Genomic DNA, 18,235 nt, shown 5'->3' on the forward strand with positions numbered 1-18,235 from the left:
GATCTAACCAAATTTTATTATATTGAGGGTTTAAGGGGTGTGTAGTTGGAGGATAGACAGGATTGAATACCATTTATGATTATTATTTTTCTCTATTTTAACTAGAAAAAAAATATTTTTAAGAAATTTATTTTACTAAAAAGGATATTTTGTGTGCCACCAGCAGAAAGATCCCTTGTCTTCTCTTCTGTATACATTTATATTTCTATAGTACTTAAGTTGTGGGGACTATGCTCCCTCCATTTTTACAAAATTTGAGATTTAAGTTCACATCAGAATTATATTCTAGTTTACAAATTAAGTAGACTATATATTCTTTTGCAGATAACACCTTGTCAACTAATATTTTATTTGTATGATGAGTATGTTTTTGGTATATATTTATCATCTATTCTCATAATGACTTTGGACTATCTAAAGACACAAAACTAAAAAAAGGGTGAATTTATGTTATCTTTATATGTATTATATATTATAGACACAATGTATGTTACATTAAATGTTTTTATTTATCAGATTGAGAATCAAACGGTTGCTTCTATAGGACAAAATTAATGAAATCAATTTTATAGATGTGGATAATTATGATTAGAGGTTTGGAGACAAATCAAAAGGCATTATTCTGCTGGATTATATATATATATATATATATATATATATATATTGTGTTTATAAATAGACACATTTTCAACTAACTTCAGGGGTTAAACAGGTCACGTCCTTAATTGAGATGTCTAAATGAAAAACTAATTGATAAAAAGATCACAATTATTTTAAAACATTTACTGGACAATTGGACGATTTTTATTGATATCACTTGACGGTAAGCCTTTAATTAACCCTGTTTCCAAAATACATTACTAATTATTGCTTACTCATCGGATGAAAGGGACGTCCTTGTCCGATCACTTTTGACTGCAATCATAATTGGAACTTGTTTTCAAATTTGATTACCAATTTGTCATTTTAACACAGGATTTATACTACTCTCTTCGTTCACTTTTACTTAGCACCCTCTCTTAAAAAAATTATTAGTGATTTATTAACTAAAGTAATTTTATTAATTATATTTTAAAATTTTAAAGTTAATTACGATTTAATATCTTATGTAGTTATTTAATGATAAATATTAAAAGAAAATAATTTTTTTTTTTTCTTAATTTACTAAAGTGAATTAGTAAAAAGGAAAAAAAAAGTATAAAGGGTGAGTAAAATGAGATGGAGAGCATACTAGATAGGCTAATATAAATCGGTGGGAAATATACAAAAGAACTTCCGGTCCACTACTTGTCGTCTTTATCTAAAATAGATGTTTTAAAATAATTGTCATTTTAGAAAATTGAAGCTTGTAATTGTGGTTCATTGATTTTGGGATTTAACTGTCTAATCTAGGTTGACTATGGAGTTGGAACTTGAGGCTAGGCTTGCAAAACTTCTTACAATTGTACTGAAGTTTTGGCAAAAATTGAATTGGCAGTTGAGAAAGTCATCGTATATTGTTGCTTCTACATTTCTAACGCTGGAATTTTTTTATTTTGACCAAGAAAAACAAAAGATGATAGTTAGCTAGGAGGTGCATTATATGTTTGAAAATCTCTGAGTTCATAAAATTGGTCGATATGCAATGAATTTCAGGAAATCGTAAAACTAAAAATCTCGTTAAGAATGTTTAAGATTTAATATGATAAATTGTGTAATGAGTTGAAATTGAAAACTGATGATATAAAAGGAGTTTCAAATTTTGTGCATTGATTAGGCCAGTGTCTATATTATTATAGTATTAGGTTAATTGAATTACCTTGATATATAATAAGTAACCATTCATAACTGTCAAATTAAAAGGATGTACTGGTGTAGTGAATGAGACCACTCTTTCAATCACAGGTCTTTATTTTGAGTCCTTGATATGAAAAAATTCCTGATAAGAAGCCCATTTTTCAAATAGACCCAACGCAGTGCGGAATTGGACTAGTTGGACTCCGTGACAAATAAAAAATGGTAACGATTATAACAAACAAGATATGTTAACTTGAAAAATAAAATAATTAATCTGCTATAGCAAATAAAATTGGTCGGATAGTGTTAGAATTCTATAGGAAAACTATACATTAATTATACTTTCAGTTGTATATGTTGTGTATGAATATGTTTAATATATGCATATTAAGGATAAAATATGCATTATCTATATACTATGGACATATTTTTTAATTAGATGACCCAAAACATTGAATCGTAACCTTCTCAAAATTTGCATATATATAGAAGAACTTGTTACGTCCATATACAGGTATTGTTATGCATGTGAAGAGATTGAATGAATTTAGCACTTCACAATCCGCAAGCAAGTTTATCAACTATTTTTCCTAGTCGTAATACATGAATTGAATTTAATCAGGATTCTAATACAAATTTTGAATATCGAGTGAGAAATAAAAAAAAATACCGATGTGTGTACATATTCAAATTTCAATAAAAACAAAAAATATTAGATAATTTTCTCATCTTTCCAGCTTGGACACCATACTTATCAAAAATATGTTTCTCTTTTTGTTGTTTCATCTCTTATATGCTTCTTCCTCTGATGCTTACCTATTTTTTTACGTTTTTTTTCCTCCAAATGAGAAATGCAAATGCCATATATCAATAATTAAAAGGACATCCGTTTCATTTTATATGGAACGTACTAATGTTGTATTAATCTTTTTATAGCCATAAATTTTTAATGGTAGCATGTTTTATATATAGTCATAGTTTTTTTATTGCATAATTATAAGATTGCAAGATTGAAACTCTATCAATTTTTCATTCAATTAAATTACGTCATATAAATTGAAATATGTCATATTACTAATTCTCTTTCTAATGTACACAAAATAAAACAAAGAGTTGAATGTTGATGTGACAAAACATGAGAAGAGAGGATGCATGAATGACAACCTTTTTAGGCAACGCATGCAATACAAATACCGTATTAAATGACTGACCCGTGACTCTTTATTTCCATTCTAATTGGTTATTTTGTTTCTGCTTTTTGGCCTCATTTACCCAACTACCAATTTCCCTACTAATACTGTTTCTTCGTTTCAAATTATGTGATGTTGATTGATTGAGTAGAAAATTTTAAAAGTATGACAAAATTTTGTATGTTTAAAGACTACACCGACAATAAATGAATTTGACCGAACATGATTAAAATATTGATAATATTATTAACTTTTTGGAAAATAAAAAAATGTGTCATCTAAATTGAAACAAAGAGAATACTTTTTTTCTTCGACCCCCAAATTTTCATCAGTTTTTTTTTTTCTTTTTTCTATGAAACAGTACTAGTAGAGCAACAGTGGGCAGTTTGTGTTTAACTAAGAATGAATTGGAAACCCTGAAGGGTAGCTCAGCTGGTAAAGGCCTGGGACAAAGTCCTTCAGGTCGTCGGTTCGAGCCCCAGCAGGGCCACTGGAGGCATTACAAACCGGCCGCGTCTCCAGGGCCCCGTGGAACTAACCGTGGTGGACCCGCCTTGAAACAGCGGGACCCGGTGAGTACAGCTAGTCGGGTTCGCAAAGCGACGCCCGGAAACCACGGTTAAAAAAAAAAACTAAGAATGAATTGGGTGGGGTGGGGATGCAAAGCCATGTCATGTTAGTTACTTGTGATGTGGACACTACATTAGCTACCTCTCAATTTTATCAATGTTTCATGATGGGGGACTTGAAAATGTTCAGAACCTGTAGCCTTTTTTTTTTTTTTTTGGCATATAATATTTGAAATTCATTGGTTGAAATTAAAAGCAGATATTTTCTGGCCTAATCACATCATTTATCAAGTTTCTTTGGCTTAAACATGTTTTGTATATGACGATATTGATTAATACTGATTCATATCGGATAAGTCAATCAGAGGTGTAAAGTTCATATATTATCAAGAGATTTGCATTCTACAGACACAAATTTAAAGCCTCTAGTTGAGGATAGAAAAATGTTACCAATCAACCAAAACCAGCTTATTTCTTGTTATCCTTCACATTCAAATACCAACAGAGCCCAAAATAGCTTCTGTATATCTTATAGGGAAAAGGGTCAAAAATACCCTCAATTTTGTTTTATTAGTTGACTACACCCTTGTCGTTAAAAAGAAGTTATTTTTATCCCTGCCGTTACCAATCTCATCATTTATACCCCTCAATTGGATGGAAAACCCAAATCAGCTAAAAATACCCAACTTCGATTGAATGGTCTGATTTTCTCTTTTAACCCGAACCCGACCCACTAAAATCAAATTAAACCCCAAACCCATCTTCTAATGTTCTTCCTCCATTGAAACACCATCGAAGATAACTTGACCCATTCATGGTGTTTCTTCGCAACCGTTGCTCAAACCCATAGTAATTACTGCATTCTCAAACACCCTTTAGCTCATCTTACTCAACCCATATCGGCAAAAACTTCAGCTTTTAGGCGTTTCCTTGATGCTCATTGTTGCGTAAGTATTATAGTCTGACATTGAATTGAATTCCCCCATGAGAAATTCGGTTATGTATTTGATTTTGCTAATGAGAGTATTTTGATATGGTGATTTACAGGAAGTACGAGGAATTAGTCCATCATATGTTGAAGATTTTTGTTACATTACGGCCCATACATATACGAAGGAAGTGGTGGTGGGCCATAGATTACAACTGTGTGAAATTTTTACATTCTTTGGTGGCTGCTTCTGTTCTATTCCTTTCAAGGTTTACACTACAACCAAATGCACAATTATGGAGTGCAACTCTTCAACGATATTCGAGATATAAAGCATTAGACTTGAAGGAATGTATTCTTATCCTACATGACTTTCTAAGTTTTTTTATCAGATGTGAGAGAGAAAGAGAAGACTGTTCTATTCCTTTCAAGGTTTACACTACAACCAAATGCACAATTATGGAGTGCAACTCTTCAACGATATTCGGGATATAAAGCATCAGACTTGAAGGAATGTATTCTTATCCTACATGACTTTCTAAGTTTTTTTATCAGATGTGAGAGAGAAAGAGAAGAGATGGGTTTGTTGTTATTTGTTACTATTTAGTATAGTGGATCCGGTTTGGGTTAGGGTTAAAATATAAAATTGGGTAATTTCAATTGAAGTTGGGTTACATTAAGTGAATTTAGGGTTTTCCATCCAATTGAGGGGTATAAATGATGAGATTAGTAACGGCAGGGGTAAAAATAACTTCTTTTTAACGGCAAGGGTATAGTCAACCAATAAAACAAAGTTGAGGGGTATTTTTGACCCTTTTCCCTATCTTATATTCCTGTTTTAATTATTCTCATGTCAAAAAGAATTGCCTTTAGGAGTCACTTTTACAAAATAGATGAAAACAAATCATATTTTCCAATATACAGTTTTATTCCCCTGCTATTTGCTGGTGAAATATAATTCATTCACTAAAATACAGTTCACTGAAGAAAATGTGAGCATAATTATAACTGTGAAAACCACTACATCAAAAACCGAGTACTAGTACAGTAGTACTTTGCCCATGTTTCTGTGCTGAATTTGGTAGAGCTCTACTGAAAAACTTGCAAAACTAAAACTTATACAGGGGACGTGACTTATATCCTATTCTTCGCTATTTTTTCGGACTCGGCGGCTGTCAAATGTCTTATCCCATTCTCTTTCAACCATATTTCACCTCCTGCTAAACAATTCTGGAGTTGCTTCTTTCCCATTTTCAATAGCTTCAGACCTTCACTCAATTTGGGGAAGAAACCTTCAGGTCTTAAGCACCAAGCTCCGAACACCCCGAATAAAACTGAAAAATCATTGCTAAGCCTCTCAACTCCGCCATCAGAAAACTTAGCATTGGTCATCAAAATACCATTAAAAATTAACTTGTCCAGCCCAGGGGCTAAACTCCTCCAGATCCCAACAAAGTCCACTCTATTCAAACCTTCTTCAAGTATTGACATCTTTCCCTGCAGATAATCTAGTGCCCCAACGAAAGACTGGGATACCATCCACCCTTCTTCACCTTTTTCCTGCCATTGCTTCTTGTTCTTTAGATAGTCTCTGCAGCAGACATCGAATCCCCTCATTACTACCGTAGACAGCTTCTCAACCCATCCTGTTCTGAATTCTTCCAACTTCTTAATTTCTTCATAAAGAATTCCATTTCCAGATGATTCCTCTGAACCAAAGTCATTTCCATCAGTAGATGTGTCCTGGTTCAGCCCCATCTCAAGAAAAAAGATATCCTCACACCATTCCTTTAAAATAGACTCGAAATAGCGTGCAGCGTTTACAGACTTTGCAACTTTCATCAAAGCATCATTATCTGTCAAGGCAGTTAACCCTTCAGCTTCTTGGCACCTGAAAAGCAAACAACCCAAAAACCTGTGTATTATAGGTGCACCAGCCAATTTCAAAAATCTTGATCTCAACTCTATGCTAGGCAGTGATCGACAACGATCAATAACAGCTGAAAAACGCTGATGAAAGGCACTGGCAATTGCTGGAGACTTGTTGTCTTCTTGGGCATATAGAACAGCCACTCCACGAACTTCTGTCGACCAACTTCTTTCATTCTCAATCTCAGGTTTCAATTTATCAAATGCATCAGTAAGTTCTATATCAGCCCACAAGTCAAGCCAATCAGGCCTGTCAATAAATACAGAAAATGATGAAAGTTTCTCTAGTTTTGCATCTTCCTGCAAAGAAAGCAAGATACCCGAGTGTGAAGCAAGGGACTGAACTCGCTTATCAAATGCTATCATCTGATCAATAAGATGGAGCCAGGATATTCTAGCCTGCAAGTGCTTTTCACTTGTGCTCTCTTCGTCCAGCTGACTAACATTCATGGGGAATATTTCTTTTGCCAAGTATGTCGATAGAGAAGTAACCATAGCTGAGATCCATTCTTCTCTGCAACTGTAACCTGACAGCATTGCCTCATCCACTAGTGGCTGCAGTAACTCGTCCATTGAATCAACATAATCCCGGGTCACCTTGTATACAAGGGCAAATATGTACTCTGGTTTATCAACCCATTTGGAGAAGTGGCGCTGAGATGCAACTGATATAGGATTAACAAGCTCTTCAATGGCCCAAAGTGGCTGGTGCAAGGCAATTTCTCTATTCTGTCCTTCGAGTTGACGAGACTTTCTTTGGCGCTGCAGTTCCTGCAGACTGCACAATGCTAGAAAACTATCACAATATTGCTGTTTAAGGTCCCCTTTCATTGTGAAAAGTGGGTTCTGGACATCAGTTGACCGCTTTGACTCTGGGCCTAAGGAATTTAAAGTAGACAGCGGTGGTGGCCATCCAAGGGAAGTCAGAAGGGATCTGTGATCTGCAATTGCCTGAGGTCTTAAAATGGCTAGAGATCGATCAACTCTATGATCAACTGCTGACACAAGTCGTGTCCACTGAGGATGTGTTTTTGCTACTAATCTTAGTGTGTCTTCAGTTAACTTCAGTGTTCTTATAGCAACACTCCGCATCTCCTGAAAAACATGAGAAATTAGAGAAGGATATAAACAGAATTGTTAAACAATATTACTTCTGTTCCAAAAGGACACTAACTTCTGAACTTTTTGTCGATGGTTCTCTCCTTAAAGTTCTCTTCACTGTGGATGAGACAGCATCTTCGATGTCACCAACCAAAGTATCAAGCTTCAATGCTGTCTCTAGAAATTACAATAAAAAAAGGTGGTTAGGATGACATATTTCCAGATCAAAATGAGTAAAAGATCATCAAATTTGTTAGGCACAAAACAACTGGTGTTGACTATAATCAGCACAGATAAGATACGATTGAACATGGGCCTGCTGCCCCATGACCTGTAAGAAACCATGTCTCTACAAGTTTATGCCAGATCAACAACTACCCCCCAATCTCAAGCTAGCTGTGGTCAGAATAAGAATCCCCACTATTCATAACTCTCTTTTTTGTCCCTTTTCAGTTATCTAATACAAAGGTTCTCTCTAACAATTTCCATCATACTAAATTTTGTAAAATTATTGCATCCATCTAACCTGAATTCCCACTTCTATGAAGGATAAAGATAGGTCAAGATCACTGAAAACAAACTCAATAAATTAGGAAAACAAGAAAAGCTTACAAGGAATTCAACACCCATTCATCATGTAGCAACAAGGTCACAATGTTATTGTCTCCTCAGAAAAAACTTACTTGTTCAAGTGCCACTAAATATGTCAAACTCAATGACATTGTACATCAATGGCACACAAGCTTATCCAAATATAATAAAGTTTATGAGCAAACTTGTCAGACCAAAAAGATGTGTGACAAACATGAAGATGTCCTCATTACATTTTAAGGATTTACTATAAATGTTGAAGATGCTCTCCATTTTGTATTGAAAGAAAAGCTTTTAATCTTGGGACCATGAATGCAGAGCCTAGCAAGAACATGCATAAGCAACAAGGCTTCCAATAACTCTATAAGAAATGAAAGCACTTGTAGAGCATTGCCTTTTAACCAAAACCCTCTACTTTTGACAGCACAAAACTCTCCAAGTGTAGAAGGAAAAAATAATAACTCAGATATTCCAAATAAGCACTCCTATATCTCCTTTAAGAAGGACAATGCTGAAACTTGAAATAAACACGAGAAAATATCTTGTTGCGCTGGCAGACTGGCACATATGGCAACCAGGTCAAAATATTTAGTGTCTCCTCAAGAAAATGTTACTTGTTCAGAGTGCCACTAAAATATGTCAAGCTTAGTAACATTGTACTTCAATGGCACTAGAGTTCGATGCAAGAGCCTTACAAAATATTATTAAATTTGAGATATGAGCAAAACATGACTGAAAAAAAATGTATGTGCTAAACTAGATGATGCCCTAATTAGTTTTTACTGATTTTAAAAAAATTGACTATGCCCGCCATTTTGTATTGAATATAAAGCCTATCATCTTGGGACCACGAATGCAGCCCAGCAAAAACTTGCATATAGGTTTAAACTAGATAAAAAATTACATTGCTTGCAGAGCACTACCTTCTATCAAAAGTCCTCTAATTTTGACACCAGAAAACACTCCAAATTTTGAAGAAAAAAACTTAATATTCCAAAGAAGCGCTGCTATATCTCCTTTAGGGAGGACAATGTTGAAACTTGAAACAAACATGAAAAAAATATCTTGATGTTCTGGCTCATAGACACCAAATGAAGGTTTCTTTACAGATATGATCCGGTGTAAAAAGTTGTTAGCGTTTAGCTTTTAAGAGACCTATATCCAAGTATTTGCATTGATTTTGGAGGTGCTCTATATCCAAGTATTTGCATTGATTTCGGAGGTGCTCTTTAGTTGGGGTTGGATATATGAACCTCTCTATCCATTCCTCTCTATGTGGATCCATTTCATTCTAATGTAGGCATCTTCATTTCCACTACGAAAACTGTTTCGAACCATACTCTATATTCAGCTGTGGCAGCCATTACCTCAATTTTCTATCAAAAACTTCAAGCACGGGCCAAGATATCACCTGGTATTTTTGCCTCCCCTGGGATTTGCACATGATACCTCATGGTTCTCAATCTAATTCACTGAACACTAGGCCACAATTTATAAAGATTTGAAGTCACACCATAATATAACATGCCGTGTAGAGGATTTATAAAGCTGAGAAGTTGCACAGCTGAAATTTGACAGGGAGAAGCTACAAACAAACAAAAGTATTCATGGTTAAGGATATAGTGTCCATATCGACAACTTGAGAAGTTTGAGTAGCTCATGGAGACAACTTCTAGTGAATTTTTTTACCTTTACGGCAGTTACTGTTCTCATAGTAAATATTTCCAACTTGAATGTCCTTCAGAATTTGAAGGAACAAAATTTTGAATATCTCCACTATAAGTCTATAACAATAACAACTTAGCACAATTCCAAACAAGTAGAGTTTGTCTATATGGATCCTCACTAACCATGTCGCTTCATTAGTACTCAACTTAGGCCAGTATTATACAAAATAAAATTAGAAATAAGAAGTACTAAAACTACTCTATATTTTCTACTGGCATATCAATCTTTGACAGGAGTAAAAAGACTCCACGAGAGCATAGGACCTAAAATGGATGTACTAACATGAGTAAAGATATTTCCGACTAATTGGTATCGCCAATATAGATCTTTTTCTTCTATTGTGTCCTACTTTTCACTAAGCCTACATAGATTTGAAGAGATTATAGATCTCACAATTAGTCTATTTGAACTTTTTACTCATAAGTCGTGCTCCTAGTTATCAGCAGATTCAGGTAGGACAATAACTAGTTACTCTTCATCAATATCCTAATGGACTTGACTAAACGTGAAAAGAGAGTACTAAATACTGGTAGCATGGCATGTCTAGTTTCCTGCTACTTGAGCATCCAAATTCATATTTAATCCATAGAAAAGACACTACTTCTGAAAGCAATTGTACTATACCAACACTTTTACCACAGCTGTTTACTAATTCCTATGCGTTGGACCAGAATCATAATGAATTCAGGCCCTACCTCATTGAGTAAGTTAAATCAGTCACAGATTCTCCAAAGAGTCTGTTGTTAGTTTAGGTTTTCCTTATTGTGGTACTTTACCTAAGTCTTCATCTTCATATGTTAATGTGAACCTGTATTGAGTCATGTGCACCAAATCATCAAGTTCTTAAGAGGTCAAAATCAGTTGCGATACTAAGAATAACCTTTTGACTGTAGGTAACACTAACACCAAATATTTTTGCAAAACTAAATGAGTAACCTAATCCATGCTATCTTAGTATTTTTCTTTGGAATAAAAAAGTTGGCATCCACTCACTAATACAGGTACTATAGCCAGCTATGTTTTAGTATCTCAATAACTAAAGCTACTAACTGAAATTCCTTCTTGAAAATTTCTTTTCCCTTTGGCATTCAACAAACACTTAGATACTCAGCTATCATAAATGTGTCTCAATGTCTTTTCATGGCTATAATGCCTAGAGACTTGGTAACATAAGCTGGGTTGATCTGCAGATAGCCTAGAAATAGAAGATTGCAACAAGGTCTTGAACCGGTCATCCAACAATGTGGCAAACTAGCTAATGTAAACCTAGTTAGATAAACGAACTAAAACTGAAATATATCTTCTCAGTTCTCACACAGATGTAATTAGCTAAAGGCTATTGCTTCACTCCCCAATACATTCACAATATACTTCTTCCTTCTTGAACTCTGAATTTACTTATTCATTGTATCTTATTATTATATGGTCATCTATCTTTTTCCCATATTCTACATACACAATGGACAAGATAACAAGTTTTCCCATGTGAACTCACCTGCATACGTTCGCACAGTGTTAACCCTGGCAACCTCCTTAGCCAATGCCGGTAGCTCCTCTCCCAGTACCTTCCCTGATCCTCCATCTAGCAAACAAAGGATGGATATTTATAAGTAATTACACATAAGGAAATCAATAAAGAAAAAATTGGCAAGTGAAAAAAATAAAAAATTGTACCTGGTGAAGAAGAGCAAGAAGCTGACTGAAGATCTCCTAATTTGGCATCTATATCGCGAAGAAGAGCACCAGTTCGATCCGAATGGGAAGCGTGGTTGATCAGATAGTTCCGGAGCTGTGTATTGAGATCCGAAAGGCTTTGATCGAGAATATGACACTGAGTTCGGAGCTCAGAAAGAAGAGCCGGAGCCTGTTCAAGGTCTTCTTTTTCGTTAAGCTTAGCGTTGAGAAAAGAAACGACCGAAACGGACAGAGATGATGGCGGAGGCAGAGTTCGAATTATCCGGTCCATCGTCAACTTGCCATGCAAATTGCAGTTAATGACTTTGAAACTTGAAATTCATTGAATTGAAATGTGCAACAGATCACAGAAAGCCAAGTAGGTCAAAATTCTGCTAATTTACGCAACAGCTTACAGGAGTTTGGCTAGATTAACAGCCGGAAAACGAAATGAACAAGAAGTTGAAGTCAACTGGAACACAACACAACGGGGCAAGAAGATGTCTTGCTGATTATTCCGGCACCTAAGTCGTCGGAGATTACAGAAGAGCGGAAAGAATGTCCCTCTTTTCTTTGGAAAGGAGTTTTTGCGCAAGCGAAAATAACGATTTGGGTCCCTGAGTTATTGTGTTACTCTAGCTTAGTACATGTACTGTTCAGATAATCACATAGTATAACTTTTGATTAAACTAAATGTGCAATTTTAGTCCATAAAACTAAGGGAAAATTGTATATAATAGCAAACTATTAATTTAAATTAAATGTTATAACCACTGTTTAATTTAATTATAACCCGTAGCAAACTGTTGTCATTCGCCTCTCTCCCTGAAATTCTCGCTCGCCACTCTCCCTCTCTCGCTCGCTTGTCTCTCCCTCGCCTCTCTCACTTTATACAAACACAAATGTATAAATTGTGTTTCTGTTTGTATAAAACGAGAGAAAATTGTATATACACATGCAAATATATATATCTCCGTCCTATACTCTTATAATTATACAATACAAATCTTCGCATGTCAGTTCTCTTTTGTCTTTCTCTCTTTCTTGTTTTATACAAACACAGATTATACACAATGTATAATTTGTGTTTATATAAAGCGAGAGAGAGAGATATTTGATATACAAACGTTTTATTTTGATTCAATTGTATACAAATTCAAATTTTATTTAGATATACAAACACATAAAATTGAATTGAGAGGTTGCCAACGATTTATACAAACGAGAGGCTGCCAACAATCTATACAAATGAGACTGCCAACGATTTTATACAAATTTGATGCCCCCAGCGATTTATACAATCTGATACTCCATAGCAAACATGGAGTTTGTTATGGAGCACAATTATGCAAACTATAGCTTTAGCATACAAATATGATTTTTATGTTTGCTAAATGTGAAAGTTGTTCTAAAACTAATGGTAGAAGAAAAATACTTAAACAAAAAAAAAGTGACAATTTAACTTCCGTTAAATAAGATATCTTTTCTTGTATAATTTTGTTTTCTTCTACTATTTATAAATAATTAGTTAAATGTTCAACTTCTGCTAATTAGGGACTAAAATTATATATTTAATGTAATTAAAAGTTAAATGTGTTTAGCAAATAGCAACTAATATAAGGATCAATACCAGAATAATGCAGATCATTCAGGTACCAAAATTGTTATGTTCCCTTGCAGAATAATTGAATAAACCTTAGAAATGGGCTTTTAACAGAAGGGCAACTTTTGGGTGAGAGCACTTTATGCGTACTCTGGATAAACCATATATGGTGAGCACTTTGTACGTACTCCGGATAAACCATCATTACATATATTTGTTATTGAGGGATAGCTACTACTTCTTGAATTATTCCAAAGAAATATTCAGGGATATCTTAGCAAGTGTATTCAATAATAAACTAAAAATATGTGTAATATATCAAAATATCTTTTAAATCTTATAGTCTTAAATATGTCAATAAAATATTAAAATTGAAGAGTTACCAAATATAAAATAAACAATCATTTTGAAACATTCTAAAATAGAAAATAAGACAATTAAACTGAGAATTGTTAAAAGTATTATAAAGATAAAAATGCAAACAAACAAATTGAGAAAAGCAGCAACTCAGGCTGTGAAGTGAATGAAAAACTCCATTGATACAAGTTGAGTTCACATGGAGGAACTGGAAAGAAGAATTGCATGAAGTTGTAGAATTTTTATTGAAAATGAATTGGGAATTTAAGCATTACAATGTGATCCTTTATATACAATCATTAGTTGGGGAATTCTAGAAGATTCTAATCTTGGCTGCAGAAGAATTGCATGAAGTTGTAGATTTTTTATTGAAAATGAATTGAGAACTTAAGCATTACAATGTGATCCTTTATATACAATCATTAGTTGGGGAATTCTAGAAGATTCTAATATTGGTTGCATCATAACAGAATTCTAACAACCAATCTAACGCCTAACTAACTGCACTATAACTAAGTTTCTAAACTAACAATAATTATAGCTAACTCGACTGTGTATTCTCATCACACACACCCCATCCCTCAAGTTGGAGCTGAGAACAGACAACTTGCTTAAGAGTGTAGTATCCTTGATTCCAGTTAAGGCTTTAGTGAAGATATCAACCAGCTGTGAATCAGTGGATATGTAATGAAGTGTGATCAAGCCTTGCTGAAATTTACTCCTAACAAAATGACAATTAATTTCAATGTGCTTTGTCCTCTCAAGAAAAATTGGATTTTTGGCAATGTGTACTGTTGTTTGACTGTCACAGTGAGCATGTATGGGCAAGGAACATTTTACTGTCAATTCATTAAGTAGTCTTTCCAGCCATACTAACTCTCCTACCATATGTCTCACAGCTCTATATTCAGCTTTTGCAGAGGATAAAGACACAGTGGCTTGCTTCTTGGACTTCCAAGTAATAGGACTGTCACAGTGAACATGTATGGGCAAGGAACATTTTACTGTCAATTCATTAAGTAGTCTTTCTAGCCATACTAACTCTCCTACCACTTGTTTCACAGCTCTATATTCAGCTTTTGCAGAGGATAAAGACATAGTGGCTTGCTTCTTAGACTTCTAGCTAATAGGACTGTCCTACATAAGGACCAGGTAGCCACTAATAGATTTTCTTGAATCAGAGCAAGCTGTCCAATCTGAATCATAATAAGCACTGACAGTGAGGTCAGGCTTGTTTAAGATAAAAATTCCCAGTGTAGGATCCTGCTTCAAATATTGAGAACACGGTAAACTACTTTCAAATGTGGTTCTCTAGGTGTCTGCATGAATTGGTTGAGGTGTTGTACACTATATGTTATGTCCATCCTAGTGTTTGTGAATAAATTTAGTTTGCCAACTAACTTTCTGTAATAAGTAGGATCTGGCAGTAGCTTCCCATTTGTAACATTCAACTTTTCAGTGTAATCAAGTGGTGAGGTAGTGGTCGTGCAATTCAAGACATCAAATTCTTTTAAAAGATCAGAAGTAAACTTTCTCTGTGAGATAAGAGCACCATCATGCCTGTACAATATTTCTAGCCCCAAAAAGTAATGTAGTTTCCCTAAATCTTTTATCTTGAACTGGTCATGAATGAAGACCTTTAAGGAGTTAATCTCACTTATATCAGTGCCAATGAGAATTATGTCATCAACATAAATTGCAATAAAGACCAAGAAACTGCCATTTCTCCTACAAAACAGTGAATAATCACTATCTGAATGTTTGTATCTTTTTGAATAAAGACTGTTGGCCAACTTATCATACCACTGCCTGTTGGCTTGTTTCATCCCATATAGTGACTTTTTCAATTTACACACCATGGTATTGCAACCTACTTCAAGGCCTTGTGGTGGTTCCATATACACTTCTTCATTCAAGTCACCATGTCAAAAAGCATTGTTGACATCTAGCTAGCACATACTCCAACCCTTCTTAACAACCAAGGAAATTAGTGTCCTAACAGTAGTCATTTTAACCACAGGTGAGAATGTTTCAGTGTAGTCTACTCCAGCCTGTTGTGTGTACCATTTTACTACCAATCTAGCCTTGAATTTTTCCACACTACCATTTGCCTTATGTTTGACTTTGTACACCCATTTACAACCAATAATATTCTTCTATTTAGGTAATAGAACTAGGTCCCAAGTGTCATTTGCATATAAAACATCCAATTTTTGTGTCATTGCCTGTTGCCAGGCAGGATGCATCACAACTTCTTCATATGAATTAGGTTCTTAATCAAGTGAGATGGTATTTATCAACTGCTGATTATCAGAACAAAGAGTGGTGAAACAAACATGATCATGGTGAGATAAAAATGAGGTGAGAGAGTGATGTGGATGAGAAGTGTTATGTGCATGTATGGATGAATGTAGATTGGGTAGTCTGTATGTGTAGTCATGTAGGTACTTAGGGGTGTGAATGGCCTTTGCTGTTCTTCTAGGTGCTGGTGGAACATCATTGGTCACATGAATACTTGGACCAGTAGGATTTACTGGAAGGTGAAGTTGTGTGCATATGTGTGTTTGTGGTTTCCAAATTATTAGTGACCTCATGTGGTGTAGCATTGCCCAACAAATCATCATCAATATAAATATTTATTGTACCTGGTACACAAGTTGAATTAGTGGAATGAATAAGTAATTTTTAAATTAAATTGGAGCTAGAACCATCAGGAGCAATGACAAAAAGGAAAACACTTTCATGGATGACAACATCTCTGGATATGTGAACTCTTTTGGTATCCAAATTTAGAATTTTGTATCTGTTTGTGTTGAAAGGGTATCCAACAAAAATATGAGGTGTGATTCTAGGTTCAAACGTATCCTTGTGAGTTTTTAAAATAGTAGAGAAGCAGAGGCAACCAAAACTCTTAAGGTGGGAATAAGTGGGTTGTTTGTGATATAATAGCTCATATAAGGTCTTGTTATAGAGTAATTGAGTTGGTAATTTATTGATGAGATATGTGGCTGTTAGAACACATTCTCCCCAGTACCTCATATCCAACTTTGATTGAAAAAGGAGTGCCCTTATTATTTCAAAGAGATACTTATGTTTCTTTTCTACCATACCATTTTGTTGAGGTATGCAGGGATAAAATCTTTGGTGTACTATTCCTTTTGATTGAAAGAAACAAATAGCTTTTGCTGATGTAAATTCTAATTCATTGTCAGATCTTATGGCTTTCAACTTAATTTGGAATTGATTTTCTATAAAAAAAAAGTGAAGGCTTTGATAGTTTGCCAAGCATTACTCTTGCATCTGAGCAAATGTGTCCATGTAGACCTACTATAATCATCCACCATAGTTAACAAATAATGATAACCATCATGAGTGTAAATATGGTAAGGTCCCCATAGATCAGTGTGTAGTAAATCAAACACCTTAGTGGTTGTGGTACTCTCAGGGAATGGAAGTCTGGTTTGCCTAGCCATTGGGCATATGGTACAATTGAAAGGTTGTTTGGGAGAAAAAGTGACAAGTATGGTGGAAATATTTTTCATTTTCACAAAAGGTACATGTCCTAGTCTAGTATGCCATAAGAGTGCATCATCATGAGTGTGATTGGAAGTAATAGCAAAACAAGAGAAATTATCATTAGGACAAACAAGAGAACTGACAGTAGAGCAACCATTTTTATTGATAAAACCAGAATCTTTTACAAAACAATTATTAGGATCAAAGTCCTTGTCAACATTGACTAAAAAAAGAACAAGATGGCATTTCACATGAGATGAGTTGATCTCAACAGAGGATGGACAACAGTTGTGACATTTGGGACATAAGAAGTATAGACCATTCTTGGCTCTACCAAGTTCCAGAGGGCTCTTCAGAGAAGAAGGGCCCTGCAGCAAACAAGAAACACTGTTAAAACTAACTACATCATGAAGTTGTAATGCCAAACAATGAATTGAGATTAGATTAAACTTGAAACTTGGTACAAATAGTACTTTGGTAAGAGTCAGCGTTGGACTTAGACTAACGTCACCAATTTCAGTCACTTTAACTTTGTAACCATTATGTAGGGAAATTAAGAAAGGATATGGAAGTGGTCTGATGTTTGTAAGGGTGGTTTTATTGTAAGTCATATGATGAGATACTCATGAGTCTGTGATCCAAGAGTCATCAGCTAGTTTAACACACCTACAAGATAGATCACTTATTTCATTTATAGAAGAATAGCAAGCAAGTATACCTGCCAAGTTCACAGCTCCATTCATCATGCTGTCTGAGTTATCTGAGTTAATGCCTCCATTTCCAACTTGTAGAGTTCCCAAAAGATTAAGCAGTTGTTCAAATTGGTCCTTAGACAAATACAATGGTATTTTCTTCTTCAATTCATGATCTCTCTCACTCTAGCCCTCATTCATCTCAGAAACACATACATTTCCTGCAGTACCTGAACCTTTTCCTTTTGGAAACCTTGAGTTGGATGGATAGCCATGAAGTTTGTAACACCTGTCATTTGTGTGTCCTGATATTTTACAATAGTCACAGAATAGGAAAGACCTGTTAGTGCTAGAACTGCCTCTAAATGCATTGTTGTTGTTGAAATTACCAAGTCTATTTCCACCTCTCTTAGTGGAACTGTAATTGGTCCTGGGATTTTTGAAACATGTACCATTGTTAAACTGGCCATATGCATTCAGTGAGGTGGAATCCATCACTGTGTTATTATAAGGCTTTATCTCCCCTTGTTTTTCCTCTTGGGATAGAAAGGCAAATGTTTGTGCCATGCTAAGAAGTGTGC

The 18,235-nt window shown here is 34.8% G+C and overlaps 2 protein-coding genes across 2 annotated transcripts in view; one reads left to right on the plus strand and one right to left on the minus strand.

The window, feature by feature from the left end:
• The window catches only part of LOC125830903 (ABC transporter A family member 2), a 151,322-nt gene that overhangs the window by 41,324 nt on the left and 91,763 nt on the right, over positions 1-18,235 (plus strand). The window lies entirely within an intron of this gene.
• On the minus strand, positions 5,376-12,087 carry LOC125830907 (RINT1-like protein MAG2). The gene is made up of 4 exons (XM_049510094.1): positions 11,487-12,087; positions 11,308-11,394; positions 7,567-7,670; positions 5,376-7,487 (listed from the first exon to the last, which is right to left on the minus strand). Exons 1-4 carry the CDS (start codon positions 11,776-11,778, stop codon positions 5,598-5,600), a joined length of 2,373 nt encoding a protein of 790 aa, XP_049366051.1. The 5' UTR covers positions 11,779-12,087; the 3' UTR covers positions 5,376-5,597.

Source organism: Solanum verrucosum, unplaced genomic scaffold, assembly GCF_900185275.1.
Source record: "Solanum verrucosum unplaced genomic scaffold, falcon-dt-bn FXZP01000049.1, whole genome shotgun sequence".
Lineage (NCBI taxonomy): Eukaryota > Viridiplantae > Streptophyta > Magnoliopsida > Solanales > Solanaceae > Solanum > Solanum verrucosum.